The 26,715-nt window shown below is 32.1% G+C and overlaps 1 protein-coding gene across 2 annotated transcripts; it reads right to left on the bottom strand.

The window, feature by feature from the left end:
- Window positions 1-18: 18 nt before the first annotated feature.
- Window positions 19-25,339, bottom strand: Muc91C (Mucin 91C). Of its 2 annotated transcripts, XM_072544519.1 has the most exons (6): window positions 25,236-25,339; window positions 9,394-9,463; window positions 4,597-4,734; window positions 1,440-2,270; window positions 1,030-1,206; window positions 19-506 (listed from the first exon to the last, which is right to left on the bottom strand). In XM_072544519.1, the coding sequence occupies exons 1-6, from the start codon at window positions 25,254-25,256 to the stop codon at window positions 127-129; spliced, it is 1,617 nt and encodes a 538-aa protein (XP_072400620.1). In that variant the 5' UTR covers window positions 25,257-25,339; the 3' UTR covers window positions 19-126. The 2 variants fall into 2 exon arrangements, with proteins under 2 accessions (XP_072400620.1, XP_072400626.1); XM_072544525.1 differs by lacking the exon at window positions 1,030-1,206.
- Window positions 25,340-26,715: the final 1,376 nt, after the last annotated feature.

Here is a 26,715-nt window from a genome sequence, read left to right as displayed (position 1 = left end):
ACAAATACAAACAGAAAATAGTTAGAAACTTTTATTTCAGGTAAAAAATGTACATCTTTAATACTGCAGATTATGAATAAATAAATAAAACTAAGTATATACAAGTTACAGTTCTCCAACACATCTCTAGTACACATAACCACCGTTGCTATCGTAACCCTGTCCCCCGTCCATCGATGGTGCAGGTGCTGCTGGGGGAGCTCCATATGAAGAGCTAGGTATTTCAGGAAGGGGAGCGTTGTACGAAGAACTTGGTGGTCCAGCGGGCGGTGGACCATAAGATGAGCTTGGTGGACCTGCAGCTGGTGGTCCATATGAGTTACTTGGTGGTGGAGCTGCTGGAGGAGCACCGTATGACGAACTAGGAGGGGCGGAGGGTGGAGCACCGTATGACGAACTAGGAGGGGCGGAGGGTGGAGCACCGTATGATGAACTTGGCGCTGGACGAGATGGGCCTACAGGTGTGCCGTAGCTGGTCGATGGTGGTAGGTACCCAGACGATACACCTAATATTTATTTATCTTTTAAAAAATATTCGCAAAATAAAATAATGTTAAATTAAAAAAAAAGTGGTATAGTAGGCGGTAATGTAGACTAACGCGAAGCTTCATACTATGTTTTCTATATTTCTAAAATTTAAATATTTTTAAAATCGAATAAAGTAAATTTATTATTTATTTATTTTTTTTTAAGATTTTTTTATAGATTTTAATAAAATTAAAAAAGTTTACATGTTGTATAACGCACTCCGCTCGTCGCGTTAATGAAACCTTCTCACGTTTTACTGTGACTGCGCACCACGAAGCGCTATTTAATGGCGCTACTATTGTGACGCTGTGTGGTGAAGCTATTTCCGTGACGTTCACCTCAGCATTTTACTATAAAGAAAAAGTAATACAACGCTAGTATAGAAGCTTCGCTTTAAAAATTATAGAAATTCCATAATATAAAAATATCCTCTATTTTTTCTTTTAATATCTTTATTTCCTCCAGATATGAATGCCATCCTAGATCAATAACGTCTCTTACCGTTCCCATTCCCCTTTCCATTGCCATTTCCATTTGTTGGAGCCCCATAAGATGAGGAAGGAATAGGTGCAGGCGCAGGTTGTGGTACATCATAAGATGGAGAAGGTGCAGCTGGTGGAGCTCCATAACTTGAAGATATTCCTCCTCCATTTCCGTTACCGTTTCCATTGCTCTTACCTAATACAATATTCAGATCTTGAATACTGTTCGATTGACTTCAGCCATTTGGATATTTCATATAAGGTGACGGTAATACAATACAAAAATGTACCAATAACTATCTATATACAGATCCCCCAATATATAAGCTTATAAAGCTTTAAAAATAAAAATAAATACTGAATAAATAAAAAATAAAATAGAATAGAATAAAAAATAATGTGTTTATTAAAAACCAGAAAGATATTTACCGAATCCTCCGCCAAATCCGCCTCCAAATCCGCCGCCAAATCCTCCTCCAAATCCACCTCCGAAACCTCCTCCACCATTACCTCTACCTCTGCTTGGAGCACCGTAAGAACTAGAGGGTGGTGCTCCATATGAGGAGGATAAAGGGGCTCCATATGAAGAAGAGGGTGGGGCTCCATATGAAGAAGAGGGTGGTGCTCCATAAGAAGAGGATGGTGGTGCTCCATACGAAGAAGACGGCGGTGCTCCGTATGAAGAAGAGGGTGGTGCTCCATATGAAGAAGAGGGTGGTGCTCCATATGTACGCGAAGGAGATGATCCAAAGGAAGAGGAAGGTGGTGCCCCATATGAAGTAGCAGGTGGTGCTCCATATGAAGAAGACGGTGGTGCTCCATATGAGGAGGACGGTGGTGCTCCATATGAGGAGGACGGTGGTGCTCCATATGAAGAAGAGGGAGGCGCACCGTAGCTAGAAGATGGTCTACGAGGTGGTGCACCATATGAAGACGAAGGCCGTGATGGACGTTTTGGTGCTCCGTAGGAAGAAGAAGGCCTTGACGGTGCGCCGTACGAATTGGAAGGTGGTGCCCTATAGGAATTGGAAGGCGGTGCTCCATATGATTTCGACGGTGGTGCCCCGTAGGTATTTGAAGGTGGTGCTCCATAGGAACTTGAAGGTGGTGCACCATAAGAGTTTGAGGGTGGTGCACCGTAGGAACTTGAGGGTGGTGCTCCATAAGAACTTGAAGGTGGTGCGCCATAAGAGCTTGAAGGTGGTGCACCATAAGAACTCGAGGGTGGTGCTCCATAACTGGAAGATATGCCGCCAAAGCCTGTGAGGTGTACAAGAAAAATTTTGCAGGTGATTTTGCGTGTGTAATAAAGCTTGTGAAATTGTGTAAAAGCATATATTGTGTAATCTGTATCCTAACAGAAATATTATCTTATTTTTCTAAAAGCCTTTTGGTTTAGCGAATTGAATAACAGCGAATGATATTTCAGCTCTTATTAATATAACAAAGTATCCCATATACAGTATGTACCTCTTAGTGGCGGGATACGGGCAACAATGCATTTGGTTACAGGGCAGTCCTTAAGTAGAGCCTGCTCAGAAAAACATAAGCGGCGAAGGGGTAATACTTCACTTTGGTTGCATTGGTGGTATGTTGGCCATATTGTGGAGGATAGTATGCTGATTGAAAAGAAATTCAGGAGACACATGTCTCTAAATATTCTCAGGGCGTAAGAATCAAAAGACCTTCTCCAATGTAACAAACAATTATACTGAAATTATGACATCTTTTGAAGTAAACTGTTTCGGAACCAAATGGACCCTCAAATCTGACTTGTAGGTATAGAGTATTTTAGGGAAAACACTATCACAGGTTAGAAAACTCAGGATAGGGTCTTGGAATCTTAAAAGTCTAATGAGTAATTAAAGTCGATAGATACGCTTAAAAAAAGGACAGTACAAATTGCTTGCATTTAACAGACGAGATGGAAGGGACTAAGCGGGAGAGATAGGTGAAGAATACAAATTGCGGTATGTAGGAAAAGGTTATATTAGGACTGGAGGTGATATAATTGCTAATACAGAAAGAAAGATACTGTAGTATAATTTATATGAACAAGTGACAAAATAATGTCAATGAACTTTGTACTTGATAAAGAAGTATTGTTGTGTATGCTCCTCAAGTTAATCTTTCTACGATCAATTAGAAGACATACTTCAGACACAAAAAAACATAAATTGACATATTTCATTAGAAAAAAAAAATTGCAAGAGGTGTTTTTATTGTATATGTGAACCAATTTAAGGGAGGACATGAAGCAATAAATAAAGAACTAGGTTTTGAAACTAAAAATATTGCTAGAGATAATATGCTGGAATTTGGTAAGGTATTAGCTGAAATGTTAGCCGTTGAATACTGAAATACCTTCGAAATGTGGGTCTATAGAAGAATTTTGCGCGTATCCTGGACAGAACATAAAACCAAGCTGTCAATTCTGAAAGAGCTTCATATAATAGACAGGCCATTAAAAAAAGTAAACCGAGCATACCTAATTTACTTCGGTCACATAGCTAGAAAAACATGGACCATGGACCTATTGATAGTAGAAGGAAAGGTAGAACGTCGAAGACCAAAAGGAAGATCTCCAACACGATAGGCATACCAAAAGGATTTGTCTCTGGTAAGAAAATCCCTACACGAAGCCGTCGATACAGCACAGGATTGCAGCTTATGGAGACAGCAAGCTAATAATATTTAGAGTGTCACCACGTCTTGATAATGTCTCAAGGAATGAGAAGGAGAGGAGGAATGCTAGCATTAATATGGCGATTACACAAGAAAAAAGATATACGTGAATGTAAGAATGCAAGGTAATAGTTAGTGACGCTCTGAGCCAACAACATAAGTTTTTTGTGTTGGACATCAAAGTAAAAAATAAAACGAAACCAAAAGATCGGAGAAAATACAAAAAAATCAAATAATAAATATTAAAAGGTAAGTCCTAATAGAATTTTAAGAAATGTGGCTATTACTATTAGATATACTGCTATTGAAATACTTAGAAGACCCTCACAAAAGAAGTTTGTGATAAAGTAAAGATTTTTGTTATCTTGTTTTGAAGATAAAGTTTGTGGAAGATAAAGTAAAGATAATGATGATGATATCCAACCTTTGATTGAGAGACGACAGAAAGATTCCAAACAAAACTAAAAGGAAAATTTTATAAAAATGCCATACGATCAGCTATCATGTATGGAACTGAATTTTGGGTATTTAAAAAGACAAAAAAAAAACAAAGACGGAACAACATATGATGGAAATAAGAATGCTTAGAAGGAAAAGTGGAGTGACAGAAAAGGATACAATTAAGAATGAGTTGATACGAAAATGAGAGAACATAGGTTAAGATGGTTCAGGCATGTTCAACGTTAAGATGCTAATCACTCAATGCAAAATTATGTTGAATTGCAAGTTTCTTGAAAGGAGTAAGAGATGAATACAAAAGAAAACCTAGGAAGCGAACCTTAGGTAGGCCATGTCGGTAAAGGGGATTGCTAGTGGCATGACCCAAGATAAAAATTTGTAATAACCTTTTTTTACTGTTAATTAATTTTTACTGTTAAATAAAATTAAATATGGTACATACCGTTTCCATTTCCATTACCGCCTCCTCCAAATCCACCGCCGCCTCCGAAGCCACCTCCGCCTCCTCCTATGGGAGCACCATAGCTAGAAGACGGAGGGGACGGGCCGCCGCTAGGATAGCCGCCTCCATTTAAAGGAGCTGGTGAAGAAACAAGAGAGTTTAATGAAGCCAAGACAGGTTTTTTAGCTTTAAGCAGTCACGTGGTACCATTTGTCGCCAACTTAAATTTAAATAAGTGTATCTTCTTAACTAAAATATTTGAATCACCAATTATCCAATTATTTTTCTAGTAATCTTTAAGAAATAATTTGCAAGTTTCAAAATTTTGTTTTTTTTTATCTTTATCAATTTAACGAGGTAATACTAATATTATGCTGCGGAAGGCGACGTACGGTGCCAGGCGACTAGTCGCGTAGATCCGATTTTGAAATAGCAATATATGAAATATTTTACTATTTTCACCCTCATGTTTTGTTACATTTTCAACAAAGGTTTAACTTCAATTTATGCTGGATATGGATATTGTATGCAGTTTGAACTTAAGCTTCGTTTGCATTAGGTCAATTTGGGATTTGTGTATTGAAATGGATTCTATGAGCGAAAAATATATAATTGAAAAGTGTATGCAAAAACTAGGGCCCAGTAGACATAATAAAAGCCCACATACTCAACAGAAAGTGACTCTGAGTGTGAGATTGATCGTAGTTCAGAAAGTAATGATGTGATATTTCATGGAGTATAGTAAACATAATACGGACTCAGTTCAAAAAAATTATGATAGGGATAAGGATTTATTGCCATTGTCACCACCAGGAGCCACTGAATATTACCTAGGCAAAGATAAAAGTTTTCGAATGCTCTAAGGTACCACCGTCTAAAAGTAAAACTCAAAAGCTCAATATAAAAACACATTTATCCAGTTGCAAGGTCCCTTGCAAAAAACGTTAAAACGCCACTAGAATCATTCTGATTATTTTTTTATCACTATGTAGTACAACTCCTTATTACACAGGCAAACAATTACACAACTTCTTTTTTACATGTGAAAGGGATGCCCGTTTGGTAACTGAGGCATTTGAAATTCCAAGATTTGTTTTTAACCGATGATATAGGTAATGATTTTTTTTACCCTACCATATGTAAGTACAGGTTTCTCTTTATACTTAGATAATCAGATTCGATGACAAAGGAACAAAATCAATAGGGATTCAAAGTGACAAGTTAGCACCCATTTTGACTATGCAGTGAATAAGTGTGACAAACTTAATGCACCAAGTAGATACCTCACAGTTGATGAACAATTAGTACCGTTTCGTGGGAATTGCAGTTTACTCCAATATATTTGTTTTAAACCTAAAAAGTATGGAATCAAAATCTTTGCGATGGTTGATGACAGAAATTTCTACAATTTAAAAATGTAAGTTTACTCTAAAAATGTAAAGAACACAACCAGTAGTCCAATTCAAAGTAAGCAATTCATCGGAAGATATTGTCATTAGATTAATTTCACCAATAAGTAAAACTAGGCGCAATGTTACTGTAGATAACTGGTATACCAGCATTGGGCTTGTGAATAATCTATTACGCAATTATGAATTGATACTTGTCGGAACGTTGAGAAAAATGAAAAAAAAAGATTATAGTTTACATAGGGACTACTAATGCTGAATCTAAAGAGTGTCAGAAGCTAGAACTATTAACATTTTATAATATGACAGCTCTATCAGACATCTTTAAGTTCAACATGACAAACCATTTGAAAAAAAAGGCGTTCGACTAATGTGTGCTTCCAGTTACTACGGCTCTGAAGAGCTCTAGAGTGACTCTAAGAAACAAAGTTAGAAATGAAAAAATAAGGACAGGCGTCATAGATGTCATAGAGCGTATAGCATGGATGCAGAGAGAATGGGCAAGCCATGTGGCCAGAATTAGTGACGGGCTGTGGAACCAAACCATAACAGTGTGATGATCACGTGCTGACAGAAAAAGCAGAAGTAGGACGTAGAAGGCTGGATGTTGATGATCATGAATATGGCAAAGGGTGGAGTGGACACTAAACGGGTGGATCAGAAAATGACTTTAAAGTCATTTTGAAGAGGAACCTCAAAAAGATCCAGTTACTCGGGTGGTTGGTCAAACAACGAAGGAAAGATGCCACATTTGCCCCAGAACAAAAAATAAATCTAGTAGGGTAATTTGCATCATTTGCCAGAAAAATATTTACCAAGAGCACCAAAGGATCCTGTTTAAATTGTTATGAAGATAAATAAAATACTAGAATTATTATTTTTAATGTGTTAATATTCGTTTTCATTTATTTTTTATAATCATTTATTTGTAGTTTGGTTTAACCAAAAACAATATTTTATTTGTAATTTATTCTAACAACGATAATGTAAATAATGTATTTTTAATTAGTAGCTTTAGTTATTTATTGCCGTTTTTTTCAGTTTTTATTAAGTGTTTTCATATTATTTAACCATTTACATTACTGTATGTAATGTATTAAGCAATATTATAATCTAAAAGAAATAAATAATTAGGTACTAAAAATAGATCAATAATAACTCTTTGTTACACTGGCGACAAATAGGTGACAAATACTGACGTCACAAAAGCCACGCAACTACTTAAAGGTTAAAAGCTTAAATATTATTTTGTATAACAATAAAAAAATATTGCCTGTGGGGGGGAGGGGTAAATAAACTCACAAATATAGTTTGAAGATAAAACAGTCGTTCTAGTAACGAAAAATGTTTCAATTGACAATGGACATTACTATGTTATTTTTAGTGATGACACCAAAATATTGAAAAAAATAGGTTTATGAAATATTTTAAAAAGTACTTCCAAAAAGTATTAGGAATATATCCATGAACACTATGCAACAAGTGCAGATACATCGATACAATTATTTATTGGATAATGAACATCGTTAATTTATATTTAAATGGGAATAAGCCACAATTAAAGGTTAAAATACGTTTATTGACGTTTCAATTTCCACTTCGGAAATCGTTCTCAAAATACAAACATTTTTTGTATTTTGAGAATTTATACAAACTAATGTTTGTATTTTGAGAACGATTTCCGAAGTGGAAATTGAAACGTCAATAAACGTATTTTAACCTTTAATTGTGGCTTATTCCCATTTAAATATAAATTAATTTAAAATGCCACAAGAAAATAGCTTCAGAACAATAATGAACATCGTGTTAAGAATAAACAAGAACTAAGCAAAGATTGAAAACATAACTAGGAGACTTAAAACGAGTCGATAAAGCATATTATTAAAAAACAAAATAAACAATAACTTAAAACAAACAAAATAGATTCTACCAAAATATTATTTACAAGCATAAAAAACTTATAATTGAGCTGAATAATAGATATTTTTCTAACTGATAAAACTACTATACAGGACACCCTGACAGGAGACAAGAGAACTAGAGCTTTTTGAAGATGGCTGCTTGTAACTAGTTTTTTTTTAAATACTTCCAGAACGCTTCTATTTAGAAAAACGAAAACTGGTACAATTATGTATCCTCCAGATATGAATCGATTACATTAATTGCCAATTTCTAGTACCGGTCATAGGCGTCTGTTTTGGGTAGGTCAACGGTTATTTTAACGCATAACTTTTTTGTTTTTAACATTTAAACATTCTAGATTAGAACTAGATTCGGTGTTCACTAAGCAAAATGGAAAATTTATGCATAGAGATAAATTGTCATCACATTGTGCATCTTTTTTGTTACTATCTATCTCTGATACTTGCTCTTATGTCTTACTCATAGTTTCGTTCCATCGGAATAAATACTTTGTTTAAAAAAACCTTTAAATAAAATTTTATTTCAAATTGATTTTTTGCTTCTTTTCCCAAACTTTCTTTACAAACTATGTGTTGCATTTATTGAAACAAAAGGTAATTTTTATAATTATTTAAGGTACCTATTAATTTAAGTTTTATGACGAAAAAACGAAAAATTTTCAAATTGATTTTTTTAGAAAACAGACTTAAAGGTAGAATACGTTTTAGTGGTAGAATACCTTAGAATTTAATAATCTAGTATCACAAATTCTAAAAAGTTAAAGACAAAATAGTTATGCCTTAAACTATCCGTTGAGCTACCCAAACCGGACGCCTATGAACGGTACTATAAATTCGCAATTAATGGAATCGATTTAACTTTGAAGGATAAATAATCGTATTAGTTTTTATTATTCTAAATAAAAGCGTTCAGGAGGTATTTAAAAAAACTAGTTACAAGGCTCTATCTTCAAAGAGCTCTAGCTCCCGTAGGAAGTATTTTCGGACTAAGTAAATTGGGTTAAATCGTCTTAAAATTATCTTAGGAATCACCGGTTTTTGTTTGTCAGGAGGTTTTCTGAACACCTTGTATAAAAAGCGTCAAGTCGAATGTTTTAACTTATTTCTTTATCTAGCAACAAAACATGAAGTAATTAAAGAAAAAATGTTGTTAAATTATCTTTTTTGATAGAATCTATTTTTATGAAATCCAAAAATAACACCAGCTACACATACATTAGACATGTATGTACATAGATATGTGCAGTTTTCAGTCCGTATCGTGTACTTATTGTTCTCAGTCATGTCGTTCATCCCACTGAGTCGAGTTATCACTCAATCTTTCCTTCCAATTAAACAAACGCATGATGTAAATATTTTCACTACAAACGTAATAACGATGTTTGGGCTGAAAAATACATAAGAAAAACATGTAATTTTACCGTATACATCAATTATTAATTCTTATAGTAATAAAGGAAAGTTACCTTCACGTTTTGTGAGTTGTCGTGCCATCGACTGGGGACTCAGGAGGAGGCATAGTGCAAGTGAGTGGCTCTGAAAGCAAAAAAGATAATATAATATGAGAAACAAATATTACCTGTTTATTTAAAACATATGTTTTAGTATATTTATCAAATATTATATACGTATGTAACTACATAATAAATTGCTATAAAACAATACATTATAATTGAAAAACAGATAATTATCTTTTAATCTCTTAGTCAATTCGATTTTCATTCTCATTTAAAATCAATTTTAATTTGAAACTTTCAATAAAATAAGTAATAAATTCGCGCGGTTGGTCTACATTTAAAACCAAATTCATATTATTTAATAGCGATGGTAGCACTTTCTGGTCAATGTAAACCAAACTGCAAATCAACAAAAAATCGTCGGCCGCTTACGTATTTGATTGAAAAAGTTGTCTACAGAATCTACACTGCTTCATGTTCGATTAAGCTGTGTTATCTGGTGCGCTAGGCATACGACGCTAGATCCGTTTTTAAAAGCATTATAATTTTTCTTTTATTATTTGAGAGAAAAGAAAAATGCATATTTACCCAAAATATTATTTTGATTGATATGTCATTCTAATCTAAACTGGCGCCTCGAATTACCTACATTTTCTGAGTGTATATTAAAGATCTGATATATCAGCCGTCATTCTGTCTTAACCTTCTTTGTATTTTAAATTAATTTGACAAGTTACTCTAAACTTTTACTGTGGATAGTATCTTGGCTAATGCCATTTTTATCATCCATCACTTTGATGGTGGACTCACTACCAATGACAATTTTAAAGCAGTCAGAGAATTCATATACGCGAAATATAGGCCAAATCTAACACTAAAGTATCAGAAAAAATAAACACACACATCATTACAGCAAAAAGATAATATTAAATTTTTCTTCAAGGCCTATCTTCTATCGAAGATTTTGTTGTATCGAAGTTGTGCGTTGCTGCATCCGAACCATTGCCACATTTCCCAAGTATCTGTACCAAAATATTATTTTATGTGGGAATAAATCACAATTGATTATAATGAAAATTACATTTTATATTTGTTATGACGTTTTGACATATAAAATGATGTGTAAGTTAAACATGACAACTAAAACAATGTATCAAACATTTGTAGGTATTTATTCTTTTAATTACAATATTTCAACAACCATTTGGAAGTTTAAAATTTTTTATTTAGTGATGATTATCCTCTTAGCTTTATTTAAGTAATTTTAAAGCTATGTTTATGACAGCATGTAAATCATTTTTGTTATTCATCATTAATACTTTATCATCTGCAAATTGCATAATATTTAAAATTTGCCTACAGATCTCCATTGAATCTGAGAACGCATCATTAAATAATTTCACTGTGGACATTAAAAGCAACGGCAAGTATTATTCTGTTTTCATTGTTCTGATTGCCAATTCTTACCTTGGCAGTTTGATTCTAATTTAGACCAGAAGTAATTTTTACTGTTAACACTTCATCTATTTCTTGAGTTGAATCAATCTGAGTCAACTATATTAGATTAAATATCAATATCATATTAGATTAAATAGTTCAACCGTGATATAAGCGATTGGTACCTCTAATAAGAGACAAACTGCACTGCCACATGATGAACATGGTAAAGTAATACTCGAAGTAGATGACAAACTTAAAGTAAGGGACTATTACATTACGAACATATTCGAAGACGATAGGATAAGTTCACCTTCGGATATTATTAACTGCGACGGACCACAAATAAGAGGCTCTGAGATAACACAAACCATACAATCATCAAAAAATGGCAAAGCGACAGGTCCTGATGCAATTGCAAATGTAATATACAAGCTTATAGATGATAGCAATGTTTTGGCAATAACTTATAACCATTTTTAAATACCATTGATACCAGTGGACACCTACCTGATGGTTGGTCAAATTCATTGTTCATAGCTCTACCCTAGAAGACAACAGCAAAAACCTGTGCTGATTATAAAACCATCAGTTTGTTAAGCCATTTATTGAAAATTTTTCTAAAGGTAATAATATAATTTGGTTTCTTGGTTTCCGTAACGGGTTTGAAACGAGAGATGCATTGTTTGGGATAAACGTACTTGCTCAAAAATGTCATCTGTAGACATGTACTGTTATTTTATTGACTTTAAAAAGGCATTTGATCGTGTTAAGCACTTTCTATTGATTGAAGTTCTAAGAGACATTGGCTTGGATGGCAGAGACGTTTGCATAATTGCAAATTTGTATTGAAATCAAACAACATCAGTTTTAGTAGACGGTTTGAAATCACAGGCTCTTAATAATAAAATAGGAGTGTGGCAGGAATGCCTCTTGTCGCTCCTGCTTCTCAACATTTGCTCCGAAATAATTTTCAAAAATTCACGTTTTAAAAAACAGGAAGGAATAATTGTGAACAGTGAAGTCATCAACAATTTGCAATATGCGGACGACACAGTACTCTAAGCATCTACTCAAGAAGTTCTGCAAACATTACTTGATAGTGTCGCTAAGAGCTGTAACGAAGCAGGTCTGGATCTGAACATACTGAAAACCAAAATACTCGTAGTAAGTAAACAACAGAATATAAGACCGTCTTATGTAAATAGTACCTAATTTGAGCAAGTTGATCAAATTATTTACCTTGGATATCAGTTAAACTGTAACGCAGAGAGTCATGGTGAAATTAGATCCAGACTTGAGCAGGCTGGAGCCGTTTTTAGAAGAAGGATGTCCAAGATAATATTTAACAAAGGCCCAAATGGTTTTTGGTCTTATTTTATGGTGTCTAGTCTTGGACTGTGAATAAAAATGATCTAAATAGCCTTTAGGCTTTCGAAATGTGGTGCCATAGAAGAATTTTAAAAGTTTCTTGGATGGAGAAGATTCGAAACTCCAAACTTCGATACTAGCACGTCTCAGCAAAACCACTAAGATTATGAAAAGCATCAAGAAGAGAAAGCTGGAGTACTTCGAACATGTAATGAGAGTTCCCTAATATGGATTGCTATAAAATATTATGCAAGGGAAAATAGCAGGCAAACGCAGTGCAGGACGAAGAAAAATTTCATGGTTGAAGAACTTGCGAAATTGGTATGATATTGATACGAACATGCTATTTAGAAGAAGAAGAACTTTGACATTATTCATGTCTTCATTATTAACGTTTACTTATTCGATGGGTTCTATTAGATTTGCTGTGTTTTTCATATCACTATGATTATCGTAGTGTTGGTGGTCAGCTATCTTCTGTTATTTCTTATTACAGTTCTCCACGTTTTACACTGAATATTGGTTTGGTCTAATATATCAATTGCAGCAATCCCTCTTTCACATCAATAATTATACTGACTTTGTTGTTTTTATGGATATAAGTTGTTATGTTATTTCTGGTCCCTGTCACCTCTTTAATTTTTTTGTATATTAAAACTAGTTATACTAACTTTTATCCAGGTAATATATATTTTTATGTTAATGTGGACTTACAATTCTTAACTAACAAAACTACCCCATTTTTTCATTTCCTACGTTCTACTTGTATATTTTATTATGATTTATGCAGCCTATTTAAAATCGAATCAAACTAGTAAATCATGAAAACCATCTTAATATCAAGTTATTGGACAATAGACAGGAATAATTTCTAAAAGGGCTAAATGAATTACCGTTTAGAAACTATTACTTGTGTGGACTGTATTGAATTTTATCATATAATATATAACTTTCTATACATAAATCCAATACCCTTTTTATTGTTGAGTTTTATTAAAAGGTAACAAACTATATATATATGTATATATATATATATATATATATATATATATATGTATATATATATATATTTTATATATATATATATATATATATATATATATATATATATATATACAAAATATTTAAAATTATACACCTCTGGAACAAAGCGTTTTTCAAAACACACCTTGTAATATCCCCCAGAACTCGTTCTAGATCTCCAACGGATTCCGTTTCGTGTGTTTTCTTCCAAATTTCCTACCTTATTTGCAATGCAAATGTAGACCTGATTTATTCTCGGCCATCGCTATGTTCTTAAGTTGTTTTATATCCAAGGAAAGTATATTATCATAACATTTAGTCAATGCTGCTATTTATTTAATGACTATTCACGCTGACTCTGCTCACCGTAGGTGTATATTGTACCAAACTAACTTAATTTCTTGTAATCATATTATATGGCGTTAAAAAAACTGGTTTTAGAAATAATCTTTAAAAATATGGACCATACTTTTTTAAAAGCTTATGCTTAAAATGTTTAACTATATAACAAACAAGAGAATATCTATTTGAGTGAAATATTTGTATACCTATTTTGTCCCTTGTCATAATTATAAATTCATAAATCATAAAGTCATAATTAACCACAATTTCAGTTGAAAATATACGTTTATTTTGACGTTTCAATTTCCACTGTGAAAATTCGACTTTTTCCAAAGTGGAAATTGAAACGTATTTTTAACTAAAATTATGTTAATTTTCAATAAAGATGATAAACTACAAATAAAACATTTTACTGACAATACCGACGTTTTATTCGTTATTCAAAAACTTAGAAAACACTTACAATGAAATGAAAGTTTTACCATAATTGATGGGGAAATCATCATAAGTGACTGATTCTAGCAATTATAAACTCTCGTTTTCATTGTCTCGACAACAATAAAAGTTTTAAATAATTAAATGAATTATCAGACGAACACAAACATTGTTCGTCTTAAAGAAATGTCTGTTTCGCTAGAAAAGGGGGTTATATAATTTTGTTTTGTGTGTTATGTAGCTCACGTTTACAATTATTGGAAGATAAATTGCGAGGTTACACATGAAACATTTACAAACTGGAGATAAACGCGTCAGTACGTCTTTATTACAAACAAATACCTCAGATAGAAAAGCGAAATATCCCGAAATCCATCTAAACAAAAAGTTTACCTGGAAATAACATATACTTGCAAACAATGTAAAACGAACAACTCCATATAAATTATTATTATACAAAAAGGTATTTCCTATATTGACATATGGGGTAGAATTAAGAGTAAAAGTGGCGAATTCCATGATTCAGTTTGAGCGAAGGTTCTGATAATAAAGATGGATGGAATAACCCTAAGGTATTTATGTACTTTTTCATGGCGATTAACAAAATATAATTTCCAAGAACTAGTTAGAACGTAAGATAAACTTGATGATTGACTATATACCAAAAACCCTTAAAAATGTTAAATATTAACAAAATTCGACCTAGTATAGTTTAATATCCATAATCTCATACTGAATTGTTAGTCAGTCCAAAATTTAAATCTAAAGTTTAAAATGTGACTAAGAAATAATAAAATAACAATTGCAAAGTGTTGCAAAAACACATAATACAAACACAATATTGTCCAGGAAAAAATACGGAAATAAAATTAAATATTAAAAGTATAAAGTGGGACATGATACAAAGAAGTCAGAATCATGGCAAAAACCTAGAAACACTTCAGCCAAGCCATAAATTTTATCACAAAGGTCATATAGCAGTAAAGGAGATTTTACTTAAAGGAATCGGAATCCGTCCGGTGGAAGAATTGTTCATTCATAACAACCACTTCAAGAGTACTTGGAAAATATAAATTATATATATAATTAAAAAAAGCTGTTTATACTCATTTAGTAGGTAGACTATGGCTAGTTATGACAGAGGCATGTTGTGATCAATAGTTTTACAGACCAACCATAGGTAGCAGCACCGCCCGATTTCCGAGAATTTCTTTTCCGAATGACCTCAGTCTGTTGTGTAGCTTGGTTGTGATACTATGTATTTCTGCCACTTTATAACATTTTATGTCATTTCGTTGTAACAAAGTAACATTATGCTATTGCCTTTGAATTGTTATTCCACTTTCAAACCACAAGGGAACAAACTTATTTTAGTTACATATAATAGATAGTTTGTCTATTTCTTTCTAGTAAGACACAGTTTGGTTTCTATTGGACGTATCGAGGTCTGTGTGAGTGGCATTATGTAAAATGGCGCACAGTGGGACAAGTTGTGATGACATGCTTGGGACACATTGTGACAGTGTCACAACATGTCTCTACGAATTTTAATGCGTGTTTGTGGGTTTGTTACAGATAATGGTGAAAACGTCTAAAAGGAAAACATAACGTGGTCTAAATAATATAAAGAGTTACGATTCAGCATTGTTAGACGTTTAGTGTGGATCATGTAGTTTAAGGCAAGCAGCCGCTGAAAAATATAGTGTGAACCGGATGTCATTACTTAGTTATATAAAAAACAATAAATCGTCCCAGATGGAGGAGTAAAAGCGGGTTACAAAAGGCCTCGAATAATATTTTTATACATCAAAACAACAATAAAAAGATCTCTGTGAATATGCTGTTCAGGGAGCAAAACTATTTTATGGTATTTGATGGTATTTCCGGTATGGTATTTAATGATATTTTTATGGTATTAAAACAAGCCAGTATTGATTGGTTTACAAAGTTCATGCAGCGTAACAATAATGTGTCTATTCGAGTTCCTGAGGCTACTAGCTTAAGACGGAGTACAAGTTTCAACAAGCACAACATCGGGCTCTTTTTTTAAAACCTAGAATAAGTGTTAAGTCAAAACCATTTTACAGCTAATGATACTTGGAATAAAGACGAGACAGAGACTAGAACTGGCCAAAAACCGGTAAAAATTATAGCGAAAAAAGGGGAGAAATGAGTTGGTAATGTTACTTCACCTGAGAGGGGAAAAATGTTACTATAATTCTTAATAAAGTAAAAAAAGTAAAGTGCTCAAAGGAGTCACCGGTTTTAGTTTTGTTGGACAACTACAGTGCTTATCTTTGTATCGACATACTTGACTATTGTACAGAGCACGGCATTACTCCTTTCTCGTTCTCTCCCCACACAACGAATAGACTTCAATCACAAAAGTTTCCAGTTTGAGTCTATTTTTAGAAGTTTTGAAATCTCATCCTGGCAACATATCCTAATTTATGACATCTCAAGTATAGTGAAAACAGCGTTAACTAAAGCAGTAACGCCAACAAATGTACAGGCAGGATTTTGTTCTACAGAAATATGGAAATTCTCTAGAAACATTTTTAATGAAGCATCAAACGACCTTTGAATAGGCCTATTGACATCGGAGATGGCAATAAGGAAGCCAGTGCTGGGCAACTTATAGAGTCTCAGACTTTCTCATACCTATCAACCAGAACCATATTAACCAGGAATATCGCAGAATAAGTTCTGCCTATTAGCTCTATCGATTCAAGACCTCTGCTTAAAGCTTATTTGACAAAAAAATATTTCCTAAGAACAAGCTGCTAAAAAGAAATAGGCGGTAACAAGAAAATAAGAATACAGCTCAGAAGAAAAAGAAAAAGGTTAAGATTACCTCTGCTTTGTCTGTATGGGACCGTATATAGAGTCTAGGTTAGGAGAAGACTGGGTGCAATGTAGGAATAATAGAGGTGGGCACATATAAAGTGCTAAAAAGATGATCTTTATTATGTTTGTTGTCTTTTTTTAAATTTAAATTCCCCAGATGTTTTTTCTACACATTTGTTTCTTACGTATTTTATTCATCAAACATTTATGTAACTATACCTACTTAATTAATAAATGAAATTATTACGGAAACTTTGTTATTAATCTCCAACTAAAGTTTATTATATTTAAAAATGTTTACTGTTAGGCCTGCTCCAAGCTCGTCACAACTTACCCCATATTGGGACAAATTGGGGCAATATGTACATATTTGTAAAACTATTCACATACTATAAGGTATTGCTTAAAACTTGCTAATGTCCTTAAATTATGATTCCCAATTAAAAATAGTACCTCACTAAAGTAATTTAATAGCCCTAAAAATTACGAAAAGAATGTTAAAAATTATTTTGTCCAAATTGGCACAACTAGCCTCGGTCTACCCTACTCTTTTTATTAACCAACAACCATTCTGCGGTATACTACAAGGCCACAGTATGGAAGAAACAAGTAAATGGGAAAACAACTTATGTTCTACTGGAAAAATATTCCAAGTTTAAGACAATCAAAATGGGTTCTACAATCTTCTGCTAGATACGCAAGAATAATCTTACAGCTTTATAAAACCAACCAGAGTAATTACAGGTTTTCGTACTAGGCAGTGTTTTATTAAGATATCATACCTTAAAACCTAAAGTGTACAGAGCAATATACAGATTCTAAAAATACTGTCGCAGAAAAATATCGAACATACAGGTTGCCAATAATGGGATAATAAAATTTTTAGGACCCAAAAAAAACTTTCGAGACTAAAACATAGATGTAAAGATACATACACAATTTTTCTGGTCACACTCTAGAAATGTCACGAAAGGACTTCTTTAAAATCTATAGTCTACAATTTTTACTAGTTTTTCCAAGTACAAGTAATTGCAAACTTTTTTCAACCACTGACTGAACATTTTGAATATTTTGCATCTCGCTGTCTAACTCCATCCCTTAATTTAACTATTTCCGTTCCTGTTTATACGTAACTTAGCTGTATTAACTGTACTGCTAAAGTATGTACAAACTTGTGCGTCACTTTATTTTTTACCTGTGTTATCCACTTTTATTGGTCATTAAAAGATCTAAAATATAAAATATCAGATATTTTAATGGTTTAAACCAATTTGCAAAACTTTCCTAAAACCCATAAAATTAAAATTTTTGTGTTTCTATTACAATTTCACTAACAATCTACAAAAACTTTCGTTTATACCACGTGCGTGTGATTATTATACTCAATTTAAGTTCATTGTCACACATTCGGTTGTGTAATATCGTAGTAGCTAAACGCATGCAAATATTTATGGCTCGACGTACACCAACTGTCGAGATTCATGATTGTTATGTAAGGTTAGTGAAGATGTCGTTATCTTTCATTATTTTTAATTTATTTGCCACGTTAATTGCTTTCATGAGAAGAATGTTAATAACATTTAGATGGGTTACAAAGTAAGGAGAAAAACAAATATTTTAACTAACTTTTTAAGTTAGATAATATCTGGTAAAAAGGATTACTACTAAAATGTGGCCAGTTGTTTTTCGTTGTAAATATTTACTTTTATGATGATATAATATTTGCAATCAATAATGAAGACGTAATAAAATTTATGTATAAAGACATTCATCACAACCATCACTATTTTGGTAGTGATAAAAAAATATTTAGTAATATGTTATATTTATAAAGTGAAATACAACACTGTTTTTCAATTTATAGAATATAACCAATTTCACATGTTTTTCAGAAATTATTACAGTTCTGGATTTCGAGTTCTATCAGCTCCATCTATATTATTTCTCATGTGTTTATTCAAAGAATGATTGAGATAATTTAAATATCATTAAAAAATATATTGGTTTTCCGAGACGTGTTAGGCATCCATTTTGGAGCCATTATCAAGAGGGATATTGTTCCGTTAGACGGTCTCAATTTGCCTACTCCCTTCACTCGTAACGTACCAGTATCTTGTTCTCCAGAAATACGAGTATTTCTGGTGCTCCTAAGTGTTGAGATTCTCGATTTTAAGGAGCGAATAGAAGCGATGACTCTTGCTTTTTCGAAATATATTTTGTGACCTGTCTGAATATGATGTTGGGCTAGGGCTGAAGTAGTATCGCAATGGTTTACAGGTATATAATGTTTATAAATACGGTCGTGGATACGTTGGTTTGTCTAGCCAATGGTCGGTATGTTCGTGGGCAACTGGAACAAGGTATCTCATAGACACCATTGTTCTCCTTGGGGATTTGGTCTTTTATCGATCTGACAAGATTGGACAACTTGGAGTTATTAGTGAAGATGGTTGTGATGTTTAGGGGGTTAAGAGTTCTACTGATCTTGTCAGTGACACCTTTGATAAAAGGTAGAAAGATTTTGGGTTGATTAGGTGGCAGGGATTCTTTTTGGGATGTAATGGGATTTAGACGTATTTGAATGCTTCTATTGTTGGGGGTTTTGCATGCTCCTATTTTCATCATAAGAGTATTGATAATTAAATTAAGTTGGGCGGGGCGATGATGTGACTGGGCATTGGTTTGTATGGGTGGGTTTTTGGTACCCGGATGGAAAAAAACTGCGAGGTGGGTGTTTCGGAATAAGTAAATCAGAGAATGGCAAAGATGCTTTAGACTCAACTTCCATCGTGAACTGAATACTGGAATATATTCCATTTAGTTGAAAGTGAAAGAGATCTAATGTGTCTTTAGCATGCGGCCAAATGACGAAGGTGTCATCAACGTACTATAATCAACAGGTGGGTTTGAAATTTAATAAGGACAGGGATATTATTGTTTCGAAATGTTCCATGTAGATATCAGCTATTACGGGAGAGAGATGGGGATCCCATTGGGTTACCTTTGATTTGACTAGTGAAATGATTTTGTAATAAAAAGTATGTATTAGACATGCACTGTTTTATAAGAGAAAATATGTCTGGGGAGATTTGATGTTTATAGTAAAAGATGAAAATGATTTCATGAATAGAAATATTGAGGAATAAAGAAACAATGTCAAAACTGACTATTGTATTTGAGGGTGAAACAGAAATGTTTTGAGAATCTCAATGAAATGGAAAGAATTTTTAACAAAAGACGAGGCGTTTTCGGCTAATGGTTGTAAGGATAAGGCAAGATGTTTTGCCAATTTCTGAGTGGGGCAGCTGTATGCACTGACGATGGGGTCGATGGGTCTTAGTGGGATATTGGGATTATAGATTTTTGATAGGCCGTACATTCTTAAAATTTGTGACGATATTTTACTGGGTATAAGAGATTTTTTGATGTCTGAAGGTAGAGTGGACTTATTTGTGATGGATTTCTGTGTAATTGAGAAGTTCAAATATTTTGTCGAAATAATTAGAAGAGTTAAAAATGACGGTGGCATTACCTTTGTCGACCGGAAGGATGACAATGTCAGGATTGTTAAAGTTCTTTCAGGGCACGTCTTTTTGAGAGACTGATATTTGACGGTGGGAGTTTGGAAGTACGGAGAGTTCTGGCGACATCTTGTCTGGCAATTTGACTTGGTCGGAAGAAAGATGAGAAATAGCTTAACAAATAATTTTCTTAGTTGGGAGGGAAAGATGAGTAACAGAAAAATTGTAGCTTTTTGACAGAGCTTTGGTAGCTGAATCAGCTATGTAAATATTTGAAAAATTAATTTTAAATATTTCCACTCCGGTTCATCTAGAATCTTCCTCGTTTCTTAGTATATTTCTTAATATTATTCCAAGCATTAATCTCTTATTTACGCTGTGTCCGCTCTGTTTCTACTAATGTTTTTGTGAGAGTTGAGGTTTCTGCTCCGTATGTGAGCACTGGTAGAACACACTTGAGGTTGAAAACTTTCATAGAGTTTCATATATATATATATATTTATATATATATATATATATATATATATATATATATATATATATATATATATATATATATATATATGTATATAAAAAAAACACTCGTAAGTGAATGGGATGTTTACGGTCAATTTGGAAATAAAAAAGACAATAGTTGTGCTACTTTATCTATTTAATGAAGACGTTTCGCCCACTGTTTAATGAGCATCATCAGTTCATCTAAGAGAGTGTTATTAGCGATACATCTAATATGAAAAACAATTAAGTAAATGATCTTACCTTTAAAAGATCTGTAGCGTTAAAATGGTATTAATGTGAAGAAATATCAAAAAGGCAAACATCCAAAATTAATCTAATAAATACATCAGCAAAAGAAAAAAACACAGAAACACAGAACGCCGGAAGATTCCCAATTTACGTAATTTTATATTAATTTTTTTTAATTTAACTTTTATTTAACATTAATATTAAAAATAATAATAAAATTAATACCATTTTAACGCTACAGATCTGTTAAAGGTAAGATCATTTACTTAATTGTTTCTCACATTAGATGTATCGCTAATAACACTCTTTTAGATGAACTGGTAATGCTCATTAAACAGTGGGCGAAACGTCTTCATTAAATAGATAAAGTAGCACAACTCTTGTCTTTTATATCTCCAAATTGACCGAAAACATCACATTTACTTACGAGTGCATATTTTTTATATTAAATTAAACGGTCATATTGTTTAAGAATGTGTTTATATATATATATATATATATATATATATATATATATATATATATATATATATATATACAGTTTTTGGTCATCAAAAAAATATATTAAAGACACGTTGGAACATACAGAACTAACGAATATGCATTAAATGGACAGATTGTGTCGCAAATATGGAAGTGTTAACAGAATGGTAAAAGACGAAAAACTTTTTCGTAAAAATTAAAATCTTTGTTAAAACGTTTCTCTTAATTCTGCAACTAAAATATCAAAGGTTTTTACAAAATAAAATGTTATAAAATTTTAAGAAAATGCTTCTAATGAGATATATTTAACCATTTCTTCTTCTTGTGGTGCCACTGTTGCACCATTTACGCAAATTACTTAGACAGCAAATTTTTTTCTGGCCGACATTTCTTTTTCGCATTATTTTGTTTGCATATTTCTCAATGTACCAGTTTTTAATGTTAGTAATAATGGTTCCAAAACTACAAAAATATAATACTAATTCAACATAATATAATTTTTTCACTAAATAGCTTCTTTTTTAGAAGCTATTTATAGCGGAAGATTACGAACGTGAGCGTTGGTGTGCATGGGAAAATACGAGTTTATCCAATTATCAAACCTTGTTATAGATTATTCTAATCACAGTTTTCCTTATTTCTTTAAAGCTGATCAGTATTCCATTATTTCTCACCTATTTAAAGTGTCTGTAAATGGTTTATGAATTTTTTTATTAGATAAAAATAATCAATACAATATTACCGATTTGAGATGTCCTAAATTGTTTAATATTTTATTATTTTTTATAATTTAATAATTTATGTGATGGACAATTGATTTTTCTTTGTTATATAGTAAATCTTTGTTTTAAATTATAAATTTCGCGTTGTTAGTCTATTCTCAAAATAATTCCACTAGCGAATATATTATCATTTATAAGTTCTAAACCATTCACTTCCGCAAATGGCAAAAGTTATTTTCTGAGATATTAATAAACAATGTTCAATCTACTGCGAGTTATTTATTCTTTAATACGAAATTACCGCGTTACATAAAGTTTCTTTTTCATCCAGAGTGATGGTTATTATAGAGAAATTTGTTATTCATTTAATTTATAATATTAAGTAAAGATTTCTTGAAAGAAGATACTAGGTATAAAAAAATTGCAGATGTTTATTTTTGTGTGGTATCCTATTAAAAAATAAACATTTTGTCTATATAAATAGATTTTATTGATACTCTGCAAAACGAAACAGTATAAATTACTTAAAGGTACGCAGACTGGAAGAGAGTACCTTTAAAAAGATTAGAAAGACGCCTGAAAGATAATTTGTACATAAAAAGACGTCGGTATATGAATTTTAAATTGTTAAAAAAGCGTTTTTTATTGAAATAATTTCAAACACGAATTCTAAGCTAAATTTTTTGGAGGTAATAAAAATTTAGTAAATAATAAGTACTGATAGGTGTCGTGAAATACTTAACACGATAAGAATGGTTTGACACCTACACAGCGGAAAATAGGAACTTATAGATATAATAAAAAACTTTAGAATAAGCGCGAAGAAGTAACCATATAATACTAATAAGATAACAAAATCCTGTAACACAGTGATTTGTATAGTGAAAGAAAAGAAGAATAAAACAAAAATTAAAATGATAACTTACAAATAGCTAGCAACCAGTTAAAAACAAATTGACCAAACGATGATGTCGAACCAATAATAAAAATACAAGGAACAATCGTTGACATATCACTGAATATATCTACTTAGCCAAAATGAATAATAACAACCAGACCACAGAAAAAATAGAAGAGTAAGAATGGAATGGCTGCTTGTGAAAAGCTGTTTTATATGGTTAAAAACATTAAAATATCTCAAAAGCTTCGATAAAAATATTCAAGTCCTATATACTTCCTATCCTAATGTATGAAGCTCAGGTTTAGAGATTCGACAAAAGAAGTTTGTAAGACAGGACCCAAAGAGTCGTGGAACGATGGATGCGGAGCATCTCACTTCGTGAAAATAAAACTAGCTCGATTAAAGTGGAAGTGGGCTGGGCACAATGAATATCTTGAGGATTGCAGATAGAATAAAGAAATTTGAAACCGGCGGCCTTAAAAAGCAAAAAGACCCCGAGGATAACCTTAAATACTATGGAGCGTTAACCTTGAACGTAATGCCTAACCAACAAACCAACCTGGAAACTACTTGCACGACACCAAGACGGATGTAAAGAATTGCGAGAGGCATGCAAATAGAAAAAAGAACCAAAAAACCTTCTAATTCTAAATATATGATAATATACTACAAAAAAATTATAGAGTAAATATAAAAGTCCAATAGAAACGCAAAATACAAAAGTAAACACCATAAATGAGAAGACCAACGAGAAAAATTTGGACAACTGAGGAAAGTACCACAAACAATTTCAAATATTCGCGATTATATGTTGTTTTACTGCAATATAAACTATTTTGTTTTCAACAATGAAAATGGTGGCCAAAGTAAATCAAAAGAATCAATTGGTAATTACTTAATAATATAAAGAAAATACGACAAAAGAATCAGAAACCCATCAGCAAACATATAAAAATGGAAAAATTAACACAAAATTATAAAGAAAAATAGGAACCTGACATAATAATACCAATATTTACGCAACAAAAACTAATCTAAGACAAATGTTATTTTAGTGTATTATAATTATTAATCTCTTTGGTACCAGTTAAAAAAAAACAAGAAAAAGAATAAATTAAGGAAAAGTAAATTAATGACAAAAAAATTAATACAAAAAATATCAAATCGATAAACAAAATAATGAAAACATTTTTAAATACTTTATTAAGGCTATGTATTTTAACAAAATAAAGAAAATTGTATTTTGAAGAAAATATCTAGAAAAATGAAAAAAGTACGCAATGTTCCTGATGTAATAGTGGAAATAAAACGAAAAAGATAAAATCGACAAACAAAATGAACAGGGAGAATTAAAAGTAATTAAATAAAAATTATAAAATAATGTAAACATTTTATTTTAAAATCTATTAATATGATTGACAGTGTACCAAACGCACAAACGCAAAAAAACAACAATCATTTAGAAAATTCGAAATTCAGAAAAACGAACAAAATAGAAAATCAAAGATAAAGCTAAATAGGTAAAGGTTAAAAACGATAATTTGAAAAAAAAATAATACAAGCTGCCAGATAATTTTATACTTTATTTTAGTGCACTGAAATACTCTATTTGGCAAAACACAATTTTTTAAATATTACCTAAAACTTTTTGTTTTTTTTTTTCTGTTACATACGTAGTTAAAGCAATCTTTAGGTATAGTTATTGCACTATGATGATATAATAAATAATTCTTCCAATTTAGTTTATGTGAATAAAATATTTGATTATCAAAAACTCAGTACAACGCGAGAAGAAAACGAAAAATGCATTAAGCAAATTGTGACAGCTATTCCTCTAGTATAAATCTAACAAGAAATGTCTATTTTATCAAAGAGCCAATTTAACATTTAGGGAAACAGTAGTTTTCAAAATTAAAAAAATTAAGTTTATGACTTGAATGTACTAATTTTGTTCAAAATCACTTTGCAACACTAAAGACTAGCACAAAAATCCACCTCACTGCCAAAAATACGCACACTTACCACAAGTAAGACTCTGCGCATGTTTGTTTCACTTGCACTTATCCAAATAAAGAAAAAACAAAAGACTTCAGCTGGTTGGAAGTCAATGCCTGGTTATCTTCCCGGCGTATATTTATATATCTTGAGTGAAAGTAAGCACCTCGTCGATGTTTTGATGTGGGAGATGTTCGAGATGATGCTACCGGGGATGATATATGACCTTGAAATTCTTGGGTTATCGCTAGGATCTGGTGCGTTGATGTGTGTATTTTGCGCGTGGTTTATAGGTTTAGAGTTTCGGTAACTGGAATTGTAGTACATTGGTATTTTGCATTGAGTACAACGATGTTTAGATTAATACGAATTAGGATATTTATGTACAATTTTAACTAAAAAATACTTTAAATTGTATTTTATCCAATCAGGAATGTTATTACCATTGTTAAAAGACAATTATGTTAACACAATAAATAATGGTTCTGCTATATTTAAATAATAAGTGATTTATGAACTTTTCCAAAAACTGGAAATGAAGCACCATTAGACATAGACATTTTTTTGACCCAATTAATAAAACTGTAAAAAATGTACAGTAAGTAATCTTTTGATACAAATTAAGGTGTTGGTGTACATGTTTTTAACTACAACACAATCTAAGCTGTATTGACAGGCTTACGACCTAAGATTAAAATAAAAATCAATATTAGCACAAAGTTTAGATGCTTTTTTGGACAGGGGACCATTGCGCCGATGGTGCCTACTATAATCTGGTCTCGATGAATGGTCTTTTGAGCTATGGGCACGATTGAGCCAGCAACATATTTAATTCTCACGGCGCGATAATTGGAATTTCTGTTCTTCTAGAGAAATTTGCAAATTGCCTAAAGGAGGTGAATAAAGGGTGAGGAGGGCTGTTTATTAGTTACTTGACAGAAAGTATTTGTCAGAGATAGAGTGCTTATTAGTTATAAAAACAGAATCTGTCAAAGACATGGCAGCAAAATTATAAAGGAACGAGACAAAACTTTTGTGATTTTTTAAAATTTTAAATTTTGAAATTGCCGATTCATAAATAAAAATATTAAGTGGAGGTGCACTAATTGAAACTACCAATCAACGCTATACATAGATGAAGCTATAACTGTTTTTCGGTAAGTAATAATTTGTATAAATATTGTATACCATTTGTTTCAATATCCAACGACAACAGAAATTATAAATAATTTAGAAAAAAAGGTATAAAAAGCAATGATAAATATTGTGTTATAGAGAGGGTCGTAAAAATCAAAGGAACAAAAATCAAAATTATTCAATAAAGAACTGTGTAAAAATTTATTTATTTAAAAAATAATACAACAGTTATTTAGTTAGAAGTGATGCAGCATATGAAATAGCATAACGAGAGCATTTGAGGTTCAAATGATGAAGGAGCGAGAACTTTGTAAAGTAAGTTGTGTTATTGCTGTTGCGTAAGTGTAACATATAAGATTTTTTTGTATAT

The sequence above is a fragment of the Diabrotica undecimpunctata genome, chromosome 1 (assembly GCF_040954645.1).
Source record: "Diabrotica undecimpunctata isolate CICGRU chromosome 1, icDiaUnde3, whole genome shotgun sequence".
Taxonomy (NCBI): domain Eukaryota; kingdom Metazoa; phylum Arthropoda; class Insecta; order Coleoptera; family Chrysomelidae; genus Diabrotica; species Diabrotica undecimpunctata.
Note: the sequence above shows the minus strand (reverse complement) of the source record. Positions and strands in the feature narration are given on the sequence as shown.